The 25,607-nt window shown below is 44.4% G+C and overlaps 1 protein-coding gene across 1 annotated transcript in view; it reads left to right on the forward strand.

Moving 5' to 3' along the window:
* myo18b (myosin XVIIIB) overlaps window positions 1-25,607 on the forward strand; it is a gene marked incomplete at its 5' end in the record, with an annotated part of 39,677 nt that overhangs the window by 2,901 nt on the left and 11,169 nt on the right. The window contains 34 exons of the mRNA XM_084572107.1: window positions 14-157; window positions 519-1,007; window positions 1,103-1,166; window positions 1,656-1,768; window positions 3,184-3,351; window positions 3,454-3,664; window positions 3,761-3,903; window positions 3,987-4,087; window positions 4,321-4,384; window positions 6,500-6,644; window positions 7,962-8,132; window positions 8,688-8,778; window positions 11,109-11,301; window positions 12,020-12,100; window positions 12,890-13,010; window positions 13,090-13,237; window positions 13,723-13,906; window positions 13,993-14,143; window positions 14,705-14,814; window positions 14,907-14,972; window positions 15,072-15,200; window positions 15,857-16,000; window positions 16,089-16,178; window positions 16,268-16,387; window positions 16,468-16,573; window positions 18,104-18,228; window positions 18,334-18,488; window positions 19,586-19,709; window positions 20,931-21,131; window positions 21,221-21,331; window positions 24,078-24,182; window positions 24,614-24,775; window positions 24,862-24,975; window positions 25,427-25,543. Coding sequence (XP_084428233.1) covers window positions 14-157; window positions 519-1,007; window positions 1,103-1,166; window positions 1,656-1,768; window positions 3,184-3,351; window positions 3,454-3,664; window positions 3,761-3,903; window positions 3,987-4,087; window positions 4,321-4,384; window positions 6,500-6,644; window positions 7,962-8,132; window positions 8,688-8,778; window positions 11,109-11,301; window positions 12,020-12,100; window positions 12,890-13,010; window positions 13,090-13,237; window positions 13,723-13,906; window positions 13,993-14,143; window positions 14,705-14,814; window positions 14,907-14,972; window positions 15,072-15,200; window positions 15,857-16,000; window positions 16,089-16,178; window positions 16,268-16,387; window positions 16,468-16,573; window positions 18,104-18,228; window positions 18,334-18,488; window positions 19,586-19,709; window positions 20,931-21,131; window positions 21,221-21,331; window positions 24,078-24,182; window positions 24,614-24,775; window positions 24,862-24,975; window positions 25,427-25,543 — 4,761 coding nt within the window. The remainder of the gene's footprint in view (window positions 1-13; window positions 158-518; window positions 1,008-1,102; window positions 1,167-1,655; window positions 1,769-3,183; window positions 3,352-3,453; window positions 3,665-3,760; window positions 3,904-3,986; window positions 4,088-4,320; window positions 4,385-6,499; window positions 6,645-7,961; window positions 8,133-8,687; window positions 8,779-11,108; window positions 11,302-12,019; window positions 12,101-12,889; window positions 13,011-13,089; window positions 13,238-13,722; window positions 13,907-13,992; window positions 14,144-14,704; window positions 14,815-14,906; window positions 14,973-15,071; window positions 15,201-15,856; window positions 16,001-16,088; window positions 16,179-16,267; window positions 16,388-16,467; window positions 16,574-18,103; window positions 18,229-18,333; window positions 18,489-19,585; window positions 19,710-20,930; window positions 21,132-21,220; window positions 21,332-24,077; window positions 24,183-24,613; window positions 24,776-24,861; window positions 24,976-25,426; window positions 25,544-25,607) is intronic.

A 25,607-nucleotide genomic window follows, 5' to 3' on the forward strand; every position in this document is an offset into this window, starting at 1 on the left:
GTCAAAACCACAGATAAAGGAGGAGAACAAGCCGGTGGCCGCGGCCGAACCTCCTCCGCCTCTGTCAGCTCTGCCGGGCGGCTTCCTCAAACAGCTGGTCAGAGATTCAGAGAAGGAGACCAAACATAAAGAGCCTGAAACCAAAGACGAGAGAGCTGTGAGTCAACCATGAAACTTCCAGAAATAAGAGGCTGTCTATAATGTCTACAACCTGGAGAGTGTTAGCTTAGCTTAGCATTAAGACGGGATATTGAGGGCTACAACTAGCCTGACTCAAATAAAAAAGAAGCTTAAGAATTAGGGTTTGTGGCAAGAAATGTTCACTATGCTTATGCTAAGCTAAGCTAAGCCATCTTGTGTTGAATTCTGCATCCCCCTAAAATGGTTCCCTAGGGTTAGGGTTAGGGTAGCTCTCTGTGGTTGGACTGTGGATGGAAGAAGGTCGGGTGTAGAGAGTCAGTTTACAGGTTCACATGTGAACGATTCCAAAGGCTCATCCTGGTTCTTTTCTTCTGCAGCCGAGCAAACTGAGCGACAACCTGGTGCAGCAGTTCCTCCTCCCGGACCAGACCCCTCCCATCCTCGAGGCCGAGATGGCCCTGCGAGCCGAACAGCAGATGAACAACGTCAAGCAGCAAAGGAGCGGCTCAGCCCAGTCGGACGGACAGTCCTTGTCCCAGCGCCTCATAACGTCTCCGGACCCCGGCAACAGTTCAAAGACCAGGCAGGAAGTGATGCCAGAGCCCCAGAAGCAGCAGGACAAGACACCAGAGAAGAAGAGCAAGACGACGGAGAGGATAGAGGAGGTGGAGAAGAAGAGGATAGAGGAGGTGGAGAAGAAGAGGAAAGAGGAGGTGGAGAAGAAGAGGATAGAGGAGGTGGAGAAGAAGAGGAAGACGATAGAGGAGGTTCAGCAGGTGAAGAAGAAGGAGGAAGGTATGGAGGCGAGGCTGGAGCCAGAGGGAAGACAAGCAGACACGACCATAAAGGAGAACAACAGGAAGGAGGTATGTTTATTAAATGAATAGAGTTTATGTCTCTAGCTTCACGTTTTCTCCACCAGAAAGCTAAGCTTCTAGTTCTGTCCCCTCGTGTCTCTCAGGTGAAGGACGTCTGGTACGAAGCTGGAACTGTGTGGTATGTGCACAAGGACGGATTCTCCCTCGGTGAGCTCTGAACGCAAACACTGACAAACTGACTGACACGTTTTTAAGCTGCTGCTACACTTGGATCTCCCTCAGTTAAACTGGGTTGGATCAAGTTTTTTGTTTTTCTCAAAACACGCAACAAACATGTGGAATCAGCCTGGATGTTCTTGGCAGTAGAGGTGTGACGTGAAGAGGTTGTACCTGCCGTTATATTACTCCATCTGGATTCTGTTATTGACTCTGCATCAACTGGGTAGTCCTCCATCCAGTCAGAGACGTTTAGTCGTAAACTTTAACTGAAACAACACGATCCACAACATGAAACTCTAAAAACCAGAACAAATGAGCTGTGGTCTGAATGAACTCACTAGGAATCTTTGATAACCTACAACAGTCCTCCTAAACAGAGCCTAAAGTTCATTATTGCTGGTTAAAGTTCACGTTTAGGCTCTAAACCAGCTCAGCTCATGACGTGTGATGTATTCATTACTGATTCTGATTTTTCAGCCACTCAGTTAAAGCCCGATGAAGGAACCCCCGAACTCCCAGACGGCCGAGTGAGGGTGCGCCTGCAGACGGACGGATCTCTGCACGACGTCACAGAGTACGAAGTTGAGAAGGTAGATCTGTTCTTCTTCACGTCTTTTTTTTTTATCAGTTAGCTCAACCAAAGCCACAAACAGGAACCTAGTATTTCCTTTTATGAGGTTTAATCAGATATCAGCACGATCAAATGGTACTCATGAGCTCTTGCGAAGTCATGTATGCAAAAAGTTTGGCGTTAAGTCGTGAGATGACGGTTGGTGTCTGGAAGTCACTGAGGCGAACATACTTAATAATAATATTGTACTGTTCCTTTAAAATGAGATAATCCAGACATGATAAAGCTCAGTGACGAACATTAGATGACTGCCTGGTGTAATAGTTTTAGAGTAAACAACTTATTTGGAATGGGTGGAGATCACTGACCCTACACAAAGATGGACGTACCCTCCCGGAACGTCACCGGTATGTTTCCTGGAGTATTTGAAGCTCAGTGTGGCGTCTTCTGCCATCGCCATCTTTGTTTGACTCCTCCTACCTCAAGGCTACTTCATGCTAACGATAGTTTGGTAGGTTGAACTTGACCGGTTTGATTCTGGAAGATGGTAGGATGCAGGAGGGTCTGGAACCGGAAGAGCAGAGTGAAATGCATACTGGGATACGTGGTTGTACCAAGTCTGCACAAACTCCCAATGTGGACTTAGGACTGTAGTTAGTCTGTTGTGTACTTTGAATTGGGACAGAACTTGAGCAGACACCCCTAGCCAACCTTGAGGATATCCACCTGTCACTCAAAGTACAAGGTTCAATGTTCAAGGTTCTTTATTTGGCCATTTGTGCATAAACCAACAGTCCAGGCACATTGGAAATCTTGTGCAGGGCTCTCAGAGTCAACAGTTTAGTTAAAAGTTTAGTAGCCACGCCCCTTAATTATGCAAATCCTTAATATAATCAAGGGTTGCTAGGGGTGTCTGCTCAAGTTCTGTCCCAATTCAAAGTACGCAAGGACTAACTACAGTCCTAAGTCCACAATGGGAGTTTGTGCAGACTTGGTACAACCATGTATCATCCACTGTTTCAATCTCAGAGGGACCGTCCTGCATCCTCCCAAATCAAACCTGTCAAGTTCAACCCACCAAGTTGTCGTTAGCATGAACTAGCCTGGAGGTAGGAGGAGTCAGACAAAGATGGTGACGTCCGAAGACGCCACACTGAGCTTCAAATACTCCAGGAAACATACCGGTAACATTTCGGGAGGGTACGTCCATCTTTGTGTAGGGTCAGTGATCTCCACTCATTCCACATAAAAGGGGGCAGTTGTTTTAGAGTGTTATTACACCAGGAGGTCGTCTAATGTCTGTCACGGAGCTTTATCGAGTCTGGATTATCTCATTTTAAAACAGATTTGGGGATTGACTCATCGTTGTTGGAGCCTCTAGTGGACATTAGAGGAACTGCAGCTCTTGGCTTGACATTGTCCCTGTCTCCTCAGTGTAACCCGTCAGAGCTGGACCTCTGCGAGGACCTGAGCGACCTCCAGAGCGTAAACGAATGTGGAGCTCTGCACACCCTGACCAGTCGGGCCAAAGCCAACCTGCCGCTGACCCACGCCGGACCCAACCTGGTCAACTTCTGGCCTCCGTTACAGACCCACAGCAAGGTGAAGCGCCGACGAATCGTTCTTGGTGTAAACCGTTAATTATTCATCTGTTGACGACGTGTTGTCTGTGGTGGGACTCTTTCTTTCTTTGTCTTCCATCAGACGCCAAAGTCCCGGCGAGGGGAGACAGTGTGGGACGCTCCTCCTGTCCTGATGGCTCTGGTGAAGCGGGTGTACGTGTCCATGGTGGGCAGCAGGAGGGACCACAGTGTTTGTGCGGTGGGACGCAGCGGGACGGGGAAGACGACGGCGTGCCAGGCCTTCGCACATGCTCTGCTCAAACAAGCTGGAACAACCGGAGAGAACATCAGCGGTGAGCTCGCCAAACAGGCGGTTGGGGTGGGTTGGGGTGGGCGGGGGGGTCACATGGACTGACTCTCCAGACTCATCACTGGTCTTCCTCCTCTAGCGGAGCGGCTTCAGGCCATGTTCACCGTCCTCAGGTCTTTTGGATGCGTGAGCTCGCAGCACAGCGACGCCTCCTCTCGGTTCGCCATGGTCTTCTCTCTGGACTTCAACCACGCCGGGCAGGTCGCCGCCGGACACCTTCAGGTACAAAACAGACACGGTGAAATGAGTCCAACGTGGCTGCAGAGAGTTACTCATGTCTCCTCCCGCTCCTCTGCAACAATCAGACCATGATGCTGGACAAATGGAGGGTGTGTCAGAAAACTCAAGGAGAGAGTAACTTCCTGGTCTTCTCTCAGATGCTGGCGGGACTCAGCGCAGAGATGAGGTACTTTTACCTTTTATACTGTAATATTAGTTGAGCGAGAACTTATTCTTCTCTCTTCTCTCCACCAACTTTTGGTTCTTCCAAAACATGTTAAACACATTTCATCTGCCTCTGTATTTCAGAAACTTCAGATTCTCATTGTTTATTTCCTCAAATACGTTGTCGGTTTTTAGATCTTACTTCCACATTTTACTCCTTCTGCTCAAATATTTGCATGACTTCTCGTTCATCAGGACAGAGCTGCAGCTGCACCAGATCCCTGAATCCAACTCTTTCGGTATAGTTCATCCCACAAAGGTAAGAGAAGAGCAACGGATCTATACGTGTCTGAATATGTCATAAAACAGATTGACGTGATTGTCGTTTAGGAAGCGGATTCAGATATTTTTTCATTTCGTTCTTTCTTTAGCATTTGTTAGCATAGCTAACGTAGCAGTGAGTCCAGCTCTGTTGTCTCTGACCAAGACTAGTGTGGACATTGTATTGGTCTAGGGCTTCATTAACCTCTAGAATCACCTCCACCTGCAGGTGCACGGGTGAAGCTGAAGGCCATGTCATTTAAATGTCCTGCAGGTTCATTTATCTAAGTTAAAGGGTCTAGCCTTAATTATGGGGGAGAGACATTAGAATAAAGTGACTTCCACTTTAGCATCACATCATTTCCTTTGTTTGTTTCTTTGATGGTTAACATTTAGCATTTAGCATAGCTAGCATAGCAGCATTTTGTCCCAGGGCCTCACTAGACTCCAGAATTGTCTGCTTATAGTTGCCACATGCTTTTAATTTTATTTTATACATATGACATATGTATAAAATAAAGTTTGTGTTAAAATAAACTTTAAGTTTTTCTTTCTTATCTTAATTTCCGGCGATAATCCTGACGGTTAAAGAGAACCATCCATCTGTAGATTTAATCTGATTAAATTGTGATTAATGAACGTTGACTTATAGTCAGTTAAACCTCCAGTCCAGATCTGCTTCCTGTGGTTTTGGTTCCTGTTTGCCGGGGCGTCTATCTCCACTAGAACCACTAGAACCACTAGAACCATCGGTGCAGACACAGACTCATCCTCTGTAGTTAATGTTGCAGCCGTTAGGATCTACTCTGTCTCAGTGATTAACACTGAACAACCACAGCTGAGGGCTGAGGCTGGACCCCCCCCACACACACACACACACTGTGGTCACTGCTACTACATAATCCAGTTAGACCACGTCAGCTTCTCTGGAGCACAAAGAAAAAAAGGTTTTACAAGGAAATGTAACAAATCTTGTTCTAATAAGATCAGTCTCAGATTAGTTCTCAGCGTCTGCACCGAGGTGTTTACTGGTAAATAAACTAGAGACTCTGATAACGCTGGAATTTCTCTGTGAGAGATGAATGAAAAGAATCTGGATGAATCTGACAGAAGAAGATGAAATCACCTTTAAGAAAATACCACATGAGGAGTTTGTTCTTGTTCCAGTCATAAAGTAGAAAAATACTGAAAAAAAGACAACTGGACTTGTTTGGTTCCTTAAAGACGTTAGACAGACTTCACTGATCCACAAGGGAAATTTATTTTTTTATTTTTTTATTTATTTATATAAATTAATTCTTCTTATTTATTTATTTATATAAATTAATTCGTATTATTTATTTATATAAATTAATTATTATTTTTTAGTTATTTATATAAATTAATTCATATTATTTATTTATACAATTGGGCATAAAAATAAAAAAATAATAATTAAATAAAATAAATAAACGAATAAAATAAAAATAAAAAATACAAAATTAAAAATAAATAAAATAAAATAAAAATAAAATAAGAATAAATATACAAGATTCGACAAATGTACAAATCTACAAGAGACAGAAATAGAAGACAATATAAATTAAATTATTATATTATCTTCAGTTCTAATAGACTAGTGGGGTGGGGGTTGGGGTTATAATAGAAACATCTGTGAGAGGTGTCCACCTGTAACTCACCTGTTAATGTCCGTTAATGACCAGATACTCACCTGGCATTAAGAGGAATCTGTTTTAATCGTTTGTTCTGGTTCCATCTTAGTTGTTTCGACATCAGATTTACGCTGAGGCCTCTGCAGACAGGAAGTGATTCAGATTATATTCTAGACTTCTATTAAACAACGTGTCCAGATGCTCTCCAATCAGACCAGGACACGTTGGCGAGCGGCGGCGTGTTCCTGTGACCGCGGCGTTCATGTAACCGGGGGAAATAAAAATAGAGGAAGGAGCTGAAAGGGCGGCTCTGAAGTGGAGGAATCACGCGGCGAGGGGATCCATCTTGAAGGGAGTCAGGCTGTGACGGGAGATGAGATGTGACTCAGCTGTTCCTCCACCCTATTAAGTGGCGGACTCCCCCCCCCCTCCCACCCCCCACCCCGTCTATGTGTCCTCAGGTTGAGGAGAAACAGCGAGCGTCCGTCGCCTTCACCAAGCTGCTGACTGCCATGGAAACGCTGGGCTTCTCAGCCGGGGAGCAGAAGGCGATATGGCATGTTCTGGCTGGTATTTACCATCTGGGAGCCGCCGGGGCCTGTAAAGGTGACGCTGATTCATCATCATCATCATCATCATCATCATCTTCGTCAGTCACACAGTGTTACTAAACCCTCAGCAGACAAACACACATTAGCCTTTCTATACTAAAGAGGACCTAACGAGACAGAGTTTAACCTTGAAGACGACACCTTAACCTTCAAACGGCCCCAAGACGTCTGCAGACGTCACTCTCATATGAATGAGTCAGTCGACTTTAAACTACAGCAGTGGCAACGTGTTACATAGTCAGAGACCTGCCTAAGGAGTGGGGCACAAGCTTTAAACTATACAGCAGTGGCAGTACGCTAAGGGGCCCCCACCTGACATGACAATTTTCAATCTACAGCAGTTTCAATGCATCCTCCCTAAGGGACCTCCCCCCAAACTATAAACTACAGTAGTGGCAATATGCTAATTTTTCAATGACAGTAAGGGCCCCCCATCTGACAACCTTTAGACTGCAGCAGTGGCAATGTACTAAAATTCCAGTGAAAATAGGAGACCTCCCTAAGTGGCTTTAAACTACAGCAGTGGCAATGTGCTGAGTTTCCATTGATTGCTGGAGACCTCCCAAAAGGGCCCCCACCTGACACGACAAATTTAAAACTTCAGCGGTGGCAATTTACTAAGTCGTTAATGGCAGTAGAGGACCGCTTTAAGAGGCCCCTATCTGACAAACTTTAAACTGCAGCAGTGGCAATGTGCTGAGTTTCCATTTATTGTAGGAGACCTCCCTAAAGGGCCCCCACCTGACACAACAAACTAAAAATTGAAGCTGTGGAAAGTTTTTTATCAAAATAGAAGTACTCGCTAGGGGGGCCCAACAAACTTTAAACTACAGCAATATGCTAAGGGCCCCCCACCTGACACAAGCTATTTTAAACTACAGCAGTGGCGATGTGTTAAGACCTCCCTATTGGGCCCCAATTTGACATAACATTAACTGAAGCAACAGCAATGTGCTGCTTTCAATAGGAGACCTCCCTGTGGGGCCCCACAAACTTTAAACTACAGCAGTAGCAATGTGCTAAGGGCCCCCCACCTGACACGACAATTCTAAAACTTCAGCGGTGACACTGTGTTAAGTTTTTAATAACAGTAGGAGACCTCTTTAAGGGGCCCCTACCAGACACTTTCCTTCACCAGCTCTGAAAGCTTCACATCAACACACATCACTGAAACCATGGAGACATGAGGAGCTTGTTTTTACTGAAGGACTGCAGTGACCTCTTCCTGTGACTTTCTTCTTCTTCTGCTGCTGCACCGACCTCCTCACAGTCGCTGCCGTTGTAACGTTGTCCTCCCTCTTCCTTTGCACAGTCGGCAGGAGGCAGTTTGTGAGCTTCGACAGCGCTCAGGTGGCCAGCAGCGTCCTCGGATGTGAGGGAGAGGATCTGCACACTGCCGTCTTCAAGCATCACCTCAGACAGTTGCTGCAGAAAGCCACCGGGGGCAGCAGAGAGAGAAACGCCACCACTGAGCCAGAGGAGGGTGAGACAGACACCAGACCAGACCAGACCAGACCACGTATACAGATTATAAGGACAGAGATATATAGGATATACAAATACGTATATACAATATATGTGATAAATATGAGATATATGATGTGTAAATGCAATTATATAGAAGGTGAGGATAGGGAGAAGAAATATGCAAGAAAAATAAATTCTGTATAAAATATAATAGTTACACAAACAACTTTATTTTTAATATCAAATATTTTACAAATGTTATTAAAGTTTAGCAGCTTAAATACCTTAAACCAGTACAATCAGTAAATAAATATAAAAATAGTAAATAAATATTAACTTACTTCCCAACAAAAAACTCTCAGTTCTGTCAGAAATAAAATTCTCATGAAAAAATATTGAATATCCCGAAAAGAAATATCATAATTAGACTAATAAATACTGCAAAAATAATATAAAGTCAGTGCAAACATCCTGGTTCAGCTGCTGTGGGTCATGAATGAACCAGTTCTCTTTTACTTATTAAAGTTAACACGTCTTAAATTCCCTCCTGTCTCTCTGGTGATGCGTTCAGGTCCCAGGTTAACAGCTGCTCAGTGTGTCAATGGGATGGCAGCTGGACTCTATGAGGAGCTCTTCACCGTCATCGTGTCGCTTATCAACAGGTATGGAGCATAGACTGTATATAAATATGGACACCACGTCTCCTCTTCCTCTCATTGGTCAAACTGACTCTAGTCTCCCGGGGATATGGGCGGCGCTATCTTGTGAGTTTGGATCCAGAGTCTGACCAGTACGGTCTGAGGGCGGAGCCACGTGGAGCCGTGATATTGATGCCCCGCCCACACTTCCTACAGACTCACTCATGTTTTAGTTTAATTAATACTACGCTCTGCTCTACCTCCACCTGTTACAAGGACATGATGGATTATACACTGGACTTATTTTAAAAATAGTTTTTACAATTCTTACAGTCCAACGGGACGTTTTACCGAGCGGTTGGCATGGCAACTGGTAGTCGCCATTATGTCACATCCTGTTTCTGTCAAATAACTAAAATGAAACTTATCCAAAAAAAAAAAAATGACACTTGAACATGAAATGACAGAAACTATACTTGAAAAAAATGTATGTGACGTGTATTTTAGTGTTTTAATTTGACCCAAGTCCCGCCTACCAACATGGAGGGGGTGGAGCTTATACTGCAGCCAGCCACCAGGGGGAGCTCTACTGGATTTGGCTTCACTTTTGAGCAGCAGTTCCACCATCCATCTTTATACTGTCCATGGTAAGGACACGTCTCAAACTCCGCCAATTAATTATCAGTTCCAGGCAGAGAGACTCCAAAACAACTCTACTGCTACAAAATATTTACAGGCGATCTTAAACTTACACATTTTAGATGATTTAGTTTTACATGCAGAATTATTAATTGTGTTTTTACAGTGTAGTATCGGTACCGTGAATGGTCCTCCTTCTTCGCAGGCGACACATGAAGTTGTACTCAGTAATAGTTGTAGTTTAATGCAGAAACTTGAGGCTGAAAAAGTTGTTAGAATGTCGTCACACTAAAGAGCCCAGAGCTCAGCACTGGAAAACTGTTTCATTTTCCATCAAACTGTTCTGAGAGGAGTGAAAACTCTGGAGAAAGTTTAAATATCTGCTTTCAGCCGAGTGGAAGAAATGGTTCTATGTGCTTGATGTCTTCATGAATTTATCTAATCTTATTTCCTTGTCCATAATTAAGTCTGATTTATGCATCTGCATCAAATCTATGCTGCAGTCTGACGTTCACCTTCTCAGAAATGTCACTCCACGCCTCGATGACGCAGATCACAACATCTTTGATTGGTCATTTCCTCCTCCACATCATCGTCTCTATTTTCTGTTTAACATTTATCAGCATCATTAATTAAAGAACGTTTGCAGAAGTTTACATCCACACGTGTACAAAGCCACTTTACTTTCTGCTTGAATGTTTTACATTTCTGCATAAAAATGACTCAAAACAAGTAGAAAAAGAGAACCCAGTCAAACACATGAAACTGGAGTATTATACTTGTGTGTTCGTTTATTCAGGAAAATGAGCAAATATTACATATCAGGGAGGTGTAAAACTAAGTGAAGCCTTGTTTCCAGTATCTGCTGTGACCTCCTTGTAACTAAATGTTTCTGGTAACAGCTGATCAGTGGTCTACAGCAGCTTGGAGGAATTTTAGCCCATTCCTCAGAACAGAACCACTTCAGTTCTGAGATGTTGGTGGGTTTCCTCACATCAACTGCTTGCTTCAGGTCCTTCCACAACATTTCTATTGGATTAAGGTCAGGACTTTGACTTGGCCGTTCCTAAACATTCATCTTGTTCTTCTTTAATGACCCAGTTTCTCTTCAGATGAACTAAAGCATGTCTAAACAAAGTCAAACTACTCCCAATAAGTGGGCTCGTCCGGGATTTGAACCCAGGACCTCTCGCACCCTAAGCGAGAATCATACCCCTAGACCAACGAGCCACGTCTGAGTTGTTTGTAGATGCTGATCCAGATTCTGGTCTTTCTATTCCTGAGGTTCATCAGTGGTTTGCAGCCTGTGATAAACCCTCTGTATTTGCTCTTGTGACGTCTTTTGTTCATGGTAGACTTGGATACTGATGTTCCTACCTTCCATACAGAGTTCTTCATTTGTCTGAGATCATTCACCAGTAGTCTCCTGTAGATAAGCAGCTTCCAAACTGAAATATGACCCTTTAAACATCTACAGACCCTGTTACCTTCTTCACATTCAGCTCATGGACAGATGTCCTGACATTTTCTTTTAGAGTTCACTGGTAGAATTCAGAATTCATTGGTCCATCAATGATGACTGGCTTTGGAGAGCAGTGGTTTTGTGTAAAGATCATCTGAAGCTCTTATGCAGAAATGTAGAAAAGTCTAGACTAGAGGGTACAGAACCATTTATTTAACATTGTGTACCGACACCGTTCATGTTTTGTACTCAGGGCTCTGAGCAGTCAGCAGCTGACGTTAGCCTCCGTGATGGTGGTGGACACGCCGGGCCTGAGGAACCCGAGACACTCGTCAGAGGAACGAGGAGCCAACTGGTCTGAACTCTGCCACAACTACTTACAGGAGAGGCTGCTGGAGCACTACCACTCTCACACATTCAGACACACACTGGACAGATACGCTCAGGTAACGTGGAGTGTGCGACTGTCCGGCTCGTTCATCGTGTCTTTGTCTTGTCGTATGCTTTTTGACAGATCTGCACATCTTAACAGTTTTATCTGCAGTCCAGGTCCAAGCTAGCCTAGCATAGCCACACTTAATCCTCTGGTAACTCTAAATCTGGAGCCCCCAAACAATTTAACTGGGCCCAGCAGAATCAGTTCTCAAAAGAGAGAGTTTCCACTACAAAAGTAATTGTGTGCAGGAAAAAGTCGGGCTAGCTAAAGAAATTACCATAAAGTCAGACGTTCATGGTCCTCAGAGGATGAACCCGAATGAACCTGGTGATTCATTTTCTATTTAAAGCCCCCATGGAACAAAAGTCAGTGTTAAAAGCCATGACTCATCCTGCACTAGTTTCATTTCCTGCATATTGATTGGTGCTAACTTTCAGCTGTGTGGAGGGCGGGGCTTGGTCGGGAGCTGACCAATCAGAGAAGAATGGGCTATCTATTTCCTGTTGTATTTTAAATCAGATTTTATTCATGTCATGATATTCTCCCCTTTAATATAAATCACCATCTGACTGGGATGATGCCAAACTCACACAGATTTCTTAGTCCCTCTTATCTTCTCACTAAATTTATTTGGAAATATCCCAGATCTTTAGATTTTACCAACAACACACTGGGGTTTCATGCACTCAAAAGAATAATGAGTATAAACCTTGTGTTGTCTGTTGCAGGAGAAGATCCACGTGCACTTCGAGTGTCCAGAGAGCAGCCCAGCGGAGGTTGTATCCGCAATCGACCAGCCTCCTCCGCAGGTACTCAGCAAACATGAAAACAGTTTTAACAGAACTGAGATCTCTGACGTTAATCTCAAAGGTCAGCATCACCCAGAACTGTCAAAAGTCTGTCTGCGTCAGTAGAGCTTAGTCAGAGAGCCTGAAGAAAACAAACCTTAGACGCGTCTGATCGGGTGGAGACAGATGTCCTGGAGTACGTCTTTGACGAGGTTTAAGGGTAGAAGGTTCATGTGAACGTCCAGAAACCAAAACCCTAAACGGGAAGAAAGAGGAGTGATCCTACACTCTTAGAATTATTCTACTCCTCCACTTCTTCTGTCTGCAACAGGGAAGCGTTTCTTTAAATTAACTTTACATGAATGAAACATGTTTTATATTTCTGTGAAGGTTCTCAGTCGTCCAGGTCGTGGTAGATCCAAAAAAACAACATGAACATCTGGACTTGTTGGGTTTCTAGAAGACGTTTCATCCAAGTCTTCACTTCTAACAGACTGGTGGGGGGTTGGGGTTGAGTTATTTCCCAGTCTGACACAGACGTCTTCTTTTACTCCTCTTTTAAACCGTCTGTCTTCTCTGGATAGAATGTGGACGTCTAAAGAGTGTCCCTTGTCCTTCAGGTGTAGGAGGACAGCTGAATCCTGACCTGAAGAGCTGGATCTCCTGTGTTGAACGTCGTGTTTGTGAATGACTTGTTTAGTTTTCCTTTCCTCTTTTCACTCCATCTATCTTCTGACAGTTTCAGAAGTCATTGAAGCTTCAGATTCATGTGCTTGAGACACAGTATTTTGTTGTTTCGTGGTGTTTCAGGTCCGGGCTGCGGACGGAGACCCCAGAGGTCTGCTGTGGGTTCTGGATGAGGAGATGGTGACGCCGGCCTCCAGTGAGAACAGCGCCCTGGAGAGAGTCTGCCAGTACTACAGCAGCACTGGTAAAACAAAACCCTCAGACTCCCTCTGTGGGCGCACACGGCCCACGCTGAGGGTCTGAACATGTACCTGTCTCTGCAGTGCGTCAGTGTGAGCAGCCGCTGCAGTGTGAGGTCAACCACCTGATGGGACGGGACCCGGTCCGCTACGACCTGACCGGGTGGTTCAGCCTGATCCAGAACAACCCGTCTGCTCTCAACGCCATCTGTCTGCTCCACAACTCCACCATGTGAGTGTGTGTTCAACATCCACCCATCAGCCACAACATTATGACCACTGACAGGAGAAGTGAATAACATTTAAACCATCTTGTGACAGTTCAGTGTTCTGCTGGGAAACTTCTGGACCTGGCATTCATTGGTGTGGATGTTACTTAGACATGTAGCACCCACCTAGACCAGACCAGACACCCCCACCCCATAGCAATGACACTCCTTGATGGCAGCAGCCGGTCAGGCTTTGAACTGCTTCAAGAGTTTTAGTGACATGCACTGGTAATTTGGGGAACTGCTGCGTAAATCTCTGGTGGAAACGTTTGACATATTAGGTGTGACAAAAACTCTTTGTTTGCGTTTCCAATAATTATTGTCAGACACTCTTTTCCGTGGCTGCTGCACTAGAAGGATCTTCTAAATGCGTCCACATCAATACTTGAACTCAGCAGTGCTTTAGTGAGGCGTGATGTGATGATCATCTTGTCGCTACCTTCCCCAGAGCGGAGGTGAAGGCCGTGTTCAGCCCCACCATCTCCCTGCCGCCCATGTGTCGAGGCCTGGGGGGTCTGGAGGGGGGCAGCCAGCGCTCGCTGCAGAGGAACGGCACCATCAGGAAAACGTTCAGCGGAGGCATGGCAGCGATACGCAGACACTCGCAGTGCATCGCCGTGAAGCTGCAGGCGGTGAGTACACCCCAGGACCGTCGCTGTCTGAGCCTCATGAACTCTGTTACACTCTCTCTCTCTCTTTGTCTTCGTCCGCTCTGCAGGACGCTCTGGTCAATCTGATCCGGCGAGCCAGGCCGGTGTTCCTGCAGTGCGTCAGCGCCAAGACGGACGGGGGAGGTTTTGACGTCCCGGCCCTCAGAGTGCAGCTCCACTCCACCCAGATCCTGTCAGCGCTGCAGCTGTACCGCACAGGTCCATGCATTCACAACGTATATGAAGTATTCAGCATTATTAACCATTAGATCATTATTAGTTTGGAAATATTAAGTACTTATGTTTAACTTTATGAGTTCTTCTACATTTCTGCGTGAAAATTACTCAAAACATGTCCTGAAAGTAGACAAAGAGAACCCAATCAAACACCTGAACAGAAATATTAGACTTGTGTGTTTGTTTATTTAGGAAAATGAGCCAATATGACATTTCTGTGAGTTGTAAAAGTACGTGAACCATTGTTTTCAGTATCTGTTGTGCAGCTAAACATTTACGGTAACTGCTGATCTGTCGTCTGCAACAGCAACTCTATTTCTGAGCTACAGAACACTTCTGAACTCTAATTTGGCTTTGAAATGAACTTGTAATCCCAGTTTCTTGATTAGACTTGTATAATATTTCAGTTTCGTGCTCGTGTGTAAATTTGCTGATGTTTTAAATAATTTTTACTCCAAAATGTAGAAAACTCTGAAGGACACAAACATTTTTAAGCATCATTCTGAATAATCAGCTGATTTGTGTCCCCCCGTCCGTCCTCAGGTTATTCAGAACACATGACACTGAGCGACTTCAGGTGTCACTTCCAGGCGCTGTGTCCTCCCATCATGAAACGTTACGCTTCCATGTTCGTCAACCACGACGAGAGAAAGGTCAGTCAGTCGGCCAGGTAGGCGGTAGCTCGTCCGTCCCGTGAGCCTCGGCTCAGAATAAATCAGTAGATGTGTCTGTCTGTGTGTCTCAGGCGGTGGAGGAGCTGCTGGTGGAGCTGGACGTGGATAAGAAGAGCATCGTCGTGGGAGCCAGCAGAGTGAGAACATGTTTGAGCTCCTGAAATCAAACCAACAAAAAAAACAGCACATGCAGTTCACAGACCTTCTTCTTCTTCTTCTTCTCTGCTGTCTCTCAGGTGTTCATGAAGAGAGGTGTCCTGCGTTACCTGGAGCAGCAGAGGGACCAGCAGGTCACCGGCTGGCTGGTCTATCTCCAGGCCGCCTGCATGGGACACCTGGCCCGTCAGAAGTATCGCAAACTCAAGGTGAGCGTCTCTCTCTGCATGAATTAAATCTGTGCTCTGAGAACTCAACGAGCTCAACCTTCAGTTTAGAGAAAACAAAACACAGGAACCGGACAAAATTTAATCTGGAACAATTAAACAATTACAACAACATTTCATTTAAATAGAAAATATATCACTTTTTCACTTTAATCATGAGAGATTAGATTTTGTTTGCAGGTGTGTCTGCAGGACTTGAATTTAGCTCCTTCAAAATAAAAGCACAAGAAAAGTTTCATCTTAAAACCTCAGAAACTCAAACATTTATTTGCAAACTGATTCTGTTTTGCATCACATCAGTGTCTCTTGTTTTGTCCTTGTAGTATTTTAACTGAAGATACCTTAACAGTCCCGGGACCTGTGTCTTCTGGGCCAATTAAACAATAAAAACATTTACCGTTACAGAGTATTAATACTGGACGGGCTAAAAACACAAATACAATAGACAAAACAGGATTTGAGAGTATAACTGAATCTCTCTGGTGACTGTGATGAGGTAAATTCTGCCTTAAGACAAATAAAACAAACTTCTCTAGGTATTATTTCAGTATTCCAGTAAACAGTGAATGCAGACACTCGATGACGGTTTCAATCCAGCGCTCACTGTTAATCTGATTTGTCGGCGGTGGTGCGTTCAGGTGCAGCAGATGGCCGTCCGCTGTCTGCAGAGGAACCTTCGGGCTCTGAGGGCCGTGTCCAAGTGGAGCTGGTGGAAACTTTTCTGCAGAGTTCGTCCTCTGCTCGACGTCAACATGGACAACGAGAGGCTCAGGGCTAAAGAGGTGAACACACAAACACAAACACAAACAAACACACAAATGTTTCCAGCTGTTGTTTAAAAGAGGCTTTGTCTCTGTTTCACTTTGTCAGGATGAGATATCGGCTCTGAGACGACGTCTGGAGAAATCAGAGAAGGAGAGGAATGAGCTGAGGCAGACGGCAGACGGCCTGGAGACCAAGGTCTGAGCTGGGACAACAACAATACAACACAACACAATACAACACTATACAACGACACGACACACTCTGCTCATGCTCCATGTGTGCAGGTTACGGCCGTGACATCGGAGCTAAGCGACGAGCGTTTCCGTGGCGATGCGGTGGGTCAGGCTCTGGACGTGGAGAGGGCAGAGAGACTTCGACTCAGCCGAGACAACAGAGACCTGCAGGTGGGACCCTGACCAGTAATCTATTACTTCCCCTCCTCAGATGATCTCATCGGTGTCTTCGTCTTCATCTTCATCTGCAGGCTCGCTTAGACCAGTGCAAAGTCGCCATGGAAACCCTGGAGAAGCAGCTGGAGGAGGAGAGGCAGAGAGCTCAGCTGGTGGAGAGTCAGAGAGGAGCAGGGACAGGTAAAGAACCAGGGGGAATACTTTACTCTTTAAGGAACAACGTCGTCTATTATTCATGTTTTAGTTTAGTTTCGTTGACTGGACCCATTCTGCAGAGGCTCAGCTCATTTCAGATAAAGTTCAAACTCTCATTAGTCAGAATCAGCTGATGGCATCACAGTGAAGCCATCTGCTGGTTAATGGGAGGTTTATTCGTTGGTGTAATCAATGATTCGTCTGTTTAAGGACGTTTCATTCACAAAACTGAAACTCAAGGGTTAAAACAACATGAGCACTGGTCAGCTTCAGAAGGTCAGACACATTTATTAGTGTCAGTAATTCAGCTCAAATCATCACGATACGATACGATACGATACGATACGATACGATACTGTGCGTTACTGCACGATACCACATGATGCGATATGACGTGATGCAATATGACGCATTAGATGTGACAGCAGAGCACATGAAGAGATATGAATGAAGCGAGTGATTGTGTGTCAGCAGAGCAGAAATCCAGATATCATTAATGATACGATTTTAGATTAAAGAAAAAATACGATACGACACAACACGACACGATATGCTCCCCCACGATGCAATACGGTATGATACAATGAGATATCACACAATAGGTTACGATTGTGGTATCGTAGCATACGTCACGATACGATACGATTCGATGCGATACAATAAAATTTTAGGTGGGGTGGGTACCGCAGTGAGAAAATACAAATTAGACAAAATATAGAAATACAGTAAGGTAAAAAAAAATAATAGTGAAAAAAATAACAAAGTTAAGGAAGTAGAGTTAAATGGTGGACACAATGGACATCATGAATATCTTGAATAATGACAACTCCAACAGGAGTATTGGTTTTAAGAAAGATAAAACAAAAAACAGGAGTGTAGTTTATGGACATCTTCACCTAAAGGACAAAGGACACTCTTTAGAGGACAACAACGCCCACAATTTAGCCAGACATGGTTAAAAAGAGGAGTAAAAGGAGACGCCTACGTCAATTTGGAAAATAAAACTCCTTTCTGAACAGGACAGGTGGACTGAGATATAAGTCTGTGGACATTAAGGATTCATTTGAGAAAGAAACAGGATCAAAACAGATTCCTCTTAATTCCAGGTGAGTGTCTGGTTGTTGTTTCTGATGGACACCACCCACAGATGTTCCTCTTTAAACCCTAACCCCCCACCAGTCTGTTAGGACTGAAGACTTGGATGAAACGTCTTCAGTAAAGTTAACTGTAACTGCATCCTCAGGACAAACATTTAGCTGCAGTAAGAACCTGGTCAACAATGAGTCCAGTCAAACATTAAGTGTATAGGTTGAGAAGTTTAATCAACCAGACTGAACAAATAATAAAGAAATAATAATAAAGTTTGCTTTTAAAGGTGCCTCCTTCTGCTTCTCCAGTTTGTCTCCTGAACTTTGGAACAACTGACTGGAGACAAATCAAAGAGAGAGACAGATTTAAAGTGACCCTGACATTCACCCCCTGACAAAGTCACATCCATCTCCTCCCGTCACACAGACAGTGAGCTGGCCATGCAGCTGGAGTGCTGCCAGACGGAGGTGGAGTTTGTCCGCAGACGGCTGAAGCAGACGGAGGAAAAGCTGGAGACAGAGAAACAGACCCGACAACAGCTCGATACCAAGGTGAGGCGGGACACGCCGACGTGCACAGCAACACTGATGGGAGATTAAATGTCTGCAGACGATAATGCTCTGTGTGTGTGTGTGTGTGTGTGTGTGTGTGTGTAGGTGGTGGAGCTGCAGGCCCAGCTGGATCAGTCCAGGAAGAGCGCGACGGAACTGAAGCGTCACTGTCGCCGCGTGACCTCTGACCTCCAGGACGCCCGAGTCCTCACCGACAGTCTGCAGAGCCGCATGCACGAACTGGAGCGCAAACAGAGGAGGTCAGAGTTCACTAAAGACTTTATTAGGGTTGTTAGCAGGATATAACGTCATTGTTTTAAAAAGAACAAAATCAGAACAACATTACCACAACGTTACAATATGATATGACACCACACGATACGATACAATACGGTAAGGTACGATATTACATGATACCACATGATATGATTTGCTACTGTACGATACCGTACAATACGATATGATACGATGTGATACGATGTGATACGATGTGATACGATACGATACGATACGATACGATACGATACGGCAAGGTGCGATATCACGTGATATGATTTGCTACTGTACGATACCGTACAATACAATAGGATACCACACGATACGATACGATACGATACGATACAATACAATACAATACGATACGATACGATACGATACGGCAAGGTGCGATATCACGTGATATGATTTGCTACTGTACGATACCGTACAATACAATACGATACAATACAATACAATACGATACGATACGATACGATACGGTAAGGTACGATATTACATGATACCACATGATATAATTTGCTACTGTACGATACCGTACGATACGATACGATACGATACGATACGGTAAGGTAAGGTACGATATTACATGATACCACATGATATCATTTGCTACTGTACAATACCGTACAATACGATACGATGCGATACGATGCGATACAATACGATACGATACGAGTAAGGTACGATATTACATGATACCACACGATATGATATGCTACTATACGATACCGTACAATACAATATGATACCACACGATACAATACGATACGATACAGTACGATACGGTACGGTACTGTACGATACAATACTATAAGATACGATACGATACGAACGTCTTCTAGTGGTTGCTTCCAACATAAAGATGCTTCATGTCACTGAGCTCAGACTACCTTCATGAACATGACAGTCAGACCCCGTTCAGACCTCACATTAACGTCCCACCTGGACGATCATCACAAAACTGAAACACTTTCCATGATTCCACCTCAGCGAGACCCAGTTTATTTTCTTTTGTTTCACCTATTTTTTAATGATAAGAGCCCGTTTCATCCTCCTGTTTCATCTGTGCTTCATACAGGTTTGATAGTGAGCTGACTCAGGCTCTGGAGGAAGCCGACAACGAGCGAGAGCAGAAGGACAAAGCTTTCCATGAAAACACAGCTCTGGGGGCGGAAATATTCACCCTGCGCCGCAGCCTCCAGGTCGGTTTGATTTTACGTGTAGAGTATTTTTATATGATATCATGTTTATTAATGGGACACTAACCTGAAAGAGAGACTGACTTCCCCCGCCCACAAAGTCTGGAGAGTGCAGGATGAGTCATCATTTTAAACACACTGATTTGATTTCATGGAGACTTTAACTCTTTAACATAATATTTGTTTTTGTCTGTTTTGCCAATAAAAAGGTCAGAACATGTGTCTAGTGAGTGTAACTGGTTTGGAGGCCACCAGAATGACGAGAGCCAGCTCTGACACTGAGCTTCAGTAGAATCACTTCTGATGATAAAGGAATGGGCTTTAAGGCAGAACTTCAACGTTCACCATTCATCATGTGAACCTGGAAAGGAGAACAGAAGTGACTGTTGGAATTACAGTTGTCACATGTGATTCATGAACTCGTGTCGCTGCAGTAAAATGAAGCAAATCTGAGCCAGAGACGGATGAATCAGAGGCAGCTGAGTTACTGGAGTCAACGTCTGACATGTGGCTGAAGATAAATGATACAGCAAAGTGTTCATTCTGACAGACAGACATTTATTTAGTCGTAGTCTTTGTCTTCAAACAAAAATGTTTATTGGTCTTGGTCACATTTAACAGTTTTAGTCGACAGTTCAGTTTTCATCTTCTCCTTCCACTTCTCTGTATTCTACCTGTTCTTCTTCTTTTTCTGTTTCTTCTTTTTCTTTTCCTTTTTCTTCCTCTTCTTCTTCTTCTTTTTCATCTTACTCTCCTTTTTCTGTTTCTTCTTCTTCTTTTTCTTCCTCTACTTTGTCTTTTTCCTGTTCTTCTTCTTTTTCATGTTTCTTCTTTTTCTTCCTCCTCCTCTTCTTCTGTCCACTGTTTAAATATGCGTCAGTAAAGGAGGTAATAACTTTATGTGGTGTAAAACAGCAGCTAGTAAAGGTTTTAGCTCATCAACATCTTAGTCACAGATGTTTTAAATAAGGCGTCTCACTGTTTCATCTAATCTCTGTGACATCAGGTCAGTAGTTGTAGATTTATTTTAGACGGAGGTTTTCTGTTTCTACTTTTGTGTTAGTGCGCTCTGGTTTTAAAAGCTGATGCTGAGGCATCCAGAGACAGTTTAGCCTCTTTAGCCTGGACCACCTCCAGAGACAGTTTAGCCTCTTTAGCCTGGACCACCTCCAGAGACAGAGTCTGAGAGCAGGAATGTTCTGATGGGTGCGTGGGCGTGTGCAGGAGAGCCAGGCGGAGGTGGGACGTCTGCAGAAACAGAAGGAGGAGCTGTGTGCCCAGATCCGTGACCTCAGCCTGCCCGTCGACCTCGCCGCCGAGTCCCTGCCCGACCTCAAGAAGCAGCTCCGCCTCCTGGAGAGCCAGGGCGGCGAGAGGGCGGAGGAAGTCTCCAAGCTGACGGCCAGGATCCAGCAGCAGCAGCAGGTGACGTCAGAGCGTCCCGACACCTTCAGGTACTCTGACATCCTGCCGCCTTTCTGACCCGCTCCGTGTCCTCGTCCTCGTCCTGACAGGTCCACATGAGGTTTGAGATGGAGATGGAGAGGATGAAGCAGATGCACCAGAAGGAGCTGGAGGACAAAGAGGAGGAGCTAGAGGACGTCCACAAGTCCTCACAGAGACGAGTGAGTTGAACACCATGAGGTCTCTCTACTGTCCTCTACTGTCTTTAGATTAACACCCAGCCAAGCAGACAGCCATTAAAATACGACCGGGACATTAGTGATAATGATCCAGGACAGAACTCATGGGCCAGGGGTGCAGCTTCTTCTTCTTCTTCTTCTGTTCTTGGTCTTACTTTTCCTCTTCCTCTTCTTCATGTTCATCTTCTCCTTTATCTTCTTCATATTCTTCCTCTTTGTCTGCTTCTCCTTCTACTTCTACTTCTTTTTCTTGTTCTCCCTCCTCTTCCTCTTCTTTGTCTTCTTCTTCTTCATCATCACCATCTTCCTCTTTTTCTGCTCTGATTGTTCACACTACTGTATCCTACTACATATATATGTATTTAATGAATAAATAAATACATTTAATGCAGTTACAGGCAGATAATACTGAACATATCTTACTAGTATTAGTCAACCGTTATATTTCTATCTTCTTTAGTCAGGTTTATCTGTTTGTCTACAGGAAGAGGATGTTTTAATAAATACTTCATCTACCTACAGCTACATTAAACTGTGATATTAACCACTTCTTACATCTATAGCTGTTATAAACATATGTTAGTGTACATACAGTTTATCTACATTACAGCAAGCATATCAGGTTTAGTCAGTTTTATCATATAGTGTCAAACACAATCCAAATGGTCTTGCTTTAATAAACCCAGAGTCTGAAACCTTCAGAGCAAGAACTAAAGAGACGATGGAAAGAAAAGCTTCCTTTAAAAGGAAGAAACCTTGAGCAGAGCCTTTATCGTGATTCCTTTATGCAACATCATTCATGCATCGATCATGAGAATGTCCTAAGAATCGTGTTCAGATGATCGAACCGAGTAAACATTCAGTCTGAACTCCTATCAGGCAGCAGGACTGACGGTGGTGTTTCTGTGCAGATGGATCCTCGTCACCGACTGAGAGAAAGAAAAACTGTTCTTTTCAGTTAATCGTCCACTTAGCTTTTCTTTTTATTCTTATTATTTTTATTTTTTTCTCAGTGTTATGCAACCAGACAGCAGTTACATCACATCTCTGCAGTTCCATCAATACACAAGCAACAAGCAACAGCTCCACAGGTTTCCACATCGTCAGACAATCGTATCATTGATTCAGCTTCTGTGGAGCGTGAGACTTTAGACAGAGCTGATGTTTAACAATAAGGTGGCGACCCTCAGTGCAGCCTGCAGGAAACATCCAATAATATGATGATAAGAACTTCACAGAGACCAGTTTACGCCATGAGCCGTGCTTACTTTAAACTCCCTGATGTGAAATTAAAAATGCAATCTTTTATTCTGTCTTTAAAATCTCAAGAAGTAAAGGAAGACCTATTAAAATAGTTTGACGAAAAACCTGCAGTTCACATGTCAGAAAGCTGCTTAAAACCACGGCAACAGAGCTTCCACATGACTAACAGCAGGATGATTGTGTTCTGGTTCGTCTGTTTGGAGGCCACGACATTTAACCAGTCACTCAGACGGCAAACTATTTGCTGTTCGAAGACATCTCCATTTGTTTCCAGATATGTTAAAGACAAAGGTTTGTGTTGCATTTGGTTTTTGATTTTGCATCAGCCCCTTCCTCTCCGGTTGTTCATTAGTAGGTCACACAGCAGGGTGTGTGGTAATGACTCTTAAAGTTCAGGCTTTAAACATTTAAAAACAATTTTCCAAAGTGTTGGTTTGTCACTAATTTGCATATTTTAGTTACAGAATAGGCGCTCTGTAAATATAACAGTTAAAATGGAATGTAATAGTACCCACAATCTACTCTGCTGGGTGACATTTGAAACCAGAGAAGCTTCTCTTTAATTATACCAACCGTCCCATAGCTGGAACTAACCAGCTAGCCTCAGCTAACAGTGAAGACATGCAGTCAGGATGTCAGAATTTCTACTTATGTCTTAATATTTCATCAAATATAAATACACAATATAATCATCTTGTACTGAAAGTTAGCTACGCACTAAAATTTAATGTAATATATCTTGGTGATCTCAGTATTCTTCTGGATTGTATAATGTGCACAACAGTAGAATTTGATTATACGAAGGCTAAATAAAATGTCCAAAGGTTGAATTGTGTGTACGTTGCCTCCTGTAGTGGAATCAGGAGGATTTTGTAGCCAGATTCACTTTCAAGAGGTAAGAACCCAACGTGGAACACTTTGGTTTTATCCAAACGGCTCTATTTTTACTAGAACTAGAACCTCTGTAGAATATGTGTGCTTTGTGGTATTTCTCTAAACTCTTGGTCCAGTTCTAGTCAAGGGGTTGCTGAATGAGTTCAGAATGACATCATTGCTATCAGGGTGTTTTCTACTATGTAGTTTATCACATATTAATCAGAATCAAGAAGCTGTTTGTGATTTATTTTGGGTTTACGTCTTTGTAGGTGAGGTTCTTAGGGCTTAAAAGGTTAAAGGGTTTAAAGTAAATCATTTTTAATTGACAAACACCTTCTTCTACCACCACTGCTGCAGTAATCACCTCCACCTCTTACATCCACCTGCGGGCTCTGAGTTTAAACTGTGTCGTTTTAGGCTGAAGCTTCTTCCTCCCGGCTGAAGGTTTAAATCCTACAAACTTCCCGATTCCTTCAGCAGGAGACGGTTCAGAGGCCTCACTCCTCCACAGATTATCGTTCTGACGCCGCTGCAGGGAAACGTTTCCCGTCAATAAGACAATAAGAGCTTCTTGTCTCTGTGTGTTCAGCTGAGGCAGCTGGAGATGCAGTTGGAGCAGGAGTACGAGGAGAAGCAGATGGTGATTCACGAGAAGCACGACCTGGAAGGACTCATCGCGACACTGTGTGACCAGGTAAGCCCACGCAGAGAGTCGTGTTTCTATCTGTGGAAGGACAGAATGCAAACACTAACCCTGAAATCAAGTCAGAACTGGTTTAATCCTCTAAATGTTGTTACAGTTACAGTATAATTCAGTATGAATCAGGACCAATAAAATACACCCTAGCCTAGCCTAGCCTAGCCACACTCAGGTCTTAAACCTCTCTATAGCAGTGAAGTATGAGGTAAAGGTGCAGGACGCCTGTTATCAGCCGCTGCATCACACGTGTCACCTTCCCTTCAAATACAGATCATCTGACTGTTAGTCGGAGCCGGTGGGTGTTTTATTCTTCCTCTCTAAATGTCAGACGGTGTTCTGAGGCGTTTAACCAGATAAGACGCCGGCGCCTTTTTTCAGGGCTGATCTTTGAGGGGAGGATTAATGCCGGGTGTGTGATCCTGCAGGTGGGACACCGAGACTTCGACGTGGAGAAGAAGCTGAGGAGGGATCTGAAGAGGACTCACGCCCTGCTGGCCGACACACAGCTGCTCCTCGCCACCGTGGACAGCTCGGGGCAGAGCCTCCCCAACGGCAGCAAGGACCAGATAGAGCGTCTGCACTGTCAGGTACGCTCACCTCCACCCCACCCCCCCAGCAACGTCCTCCCCACTCCCGCTCTGATTCAGAGACAATCATCTTTTACTCGCCTTAGCTGGAGGAGAGCGAGGCGAGGCGACTGGAGGCCGAGGGCGTCCAGGCGACCCTGGCCCAGGAGCTGGAGAACACTCAGATAGAACTGGAAAATATCTGCAAGCAGAAGAGTGTGGTGAGTGGGTTTCTGTTTGTCTCTGCAGAGTGGTGTCCAACCCGTCTGTAGCTGCTCTAGTGGATATTCTTATCACCCAGAACCTTTTAATTATGATAATAAATAATGCACGGTGATGAAACTGGTGTTAGAGCCAAACTTCTGCAAGATCTGATCGATCAACTCCATGAAAGAGGATCTGGCTTTGACTCAGACAGGTCAGCGTGCAGGAGGTTTAGTTTGAGACATGTTTCTGTCCTCCAGTCCTCTGCAGATCATTTTCCTTCATAGCACAGTAACACAAAGTCAGGCTACCTTTCTCTATCAGCTACAGTCCTGTAGAGGAGCTGTGACGGGGGCTGAGGTTCCCTCTGAGCTCCAGGTTGAGGCTGTGCAGACAGACTGAGTTCTGAGTGTGTCTGCAGATTAGCGGCTAACCTCTCATTCTGACCTCCTCGTCTTGGCGTGTCAGGTGGACGAGCAGTTAGCGCTGCTGCAGCACGAGAAGGTGGACCTGCTGAAGAGGCTGGAGGAGGACCAGGAAGACCTCAACGAGCTCATGAAGAAACACAAAGCGCTCATCGCACAGGTGCTTGCTCAGCTTCCACGGCCCGTTGATCTCTTAAAACACACTAATCCCAATCTCTGTCCCA

Source organism: Chelon labrosus, assembly GCF_963514085.1.
Source record: "Chelon labrosus genome assembly, chromosome: 22".
Taxonomy (NCBI): Eukaryota; Metazoa; Chordata; class Actinopteri; order Mugiliformes; family Mugilidae; genus Chelon; species Chelon labrosus.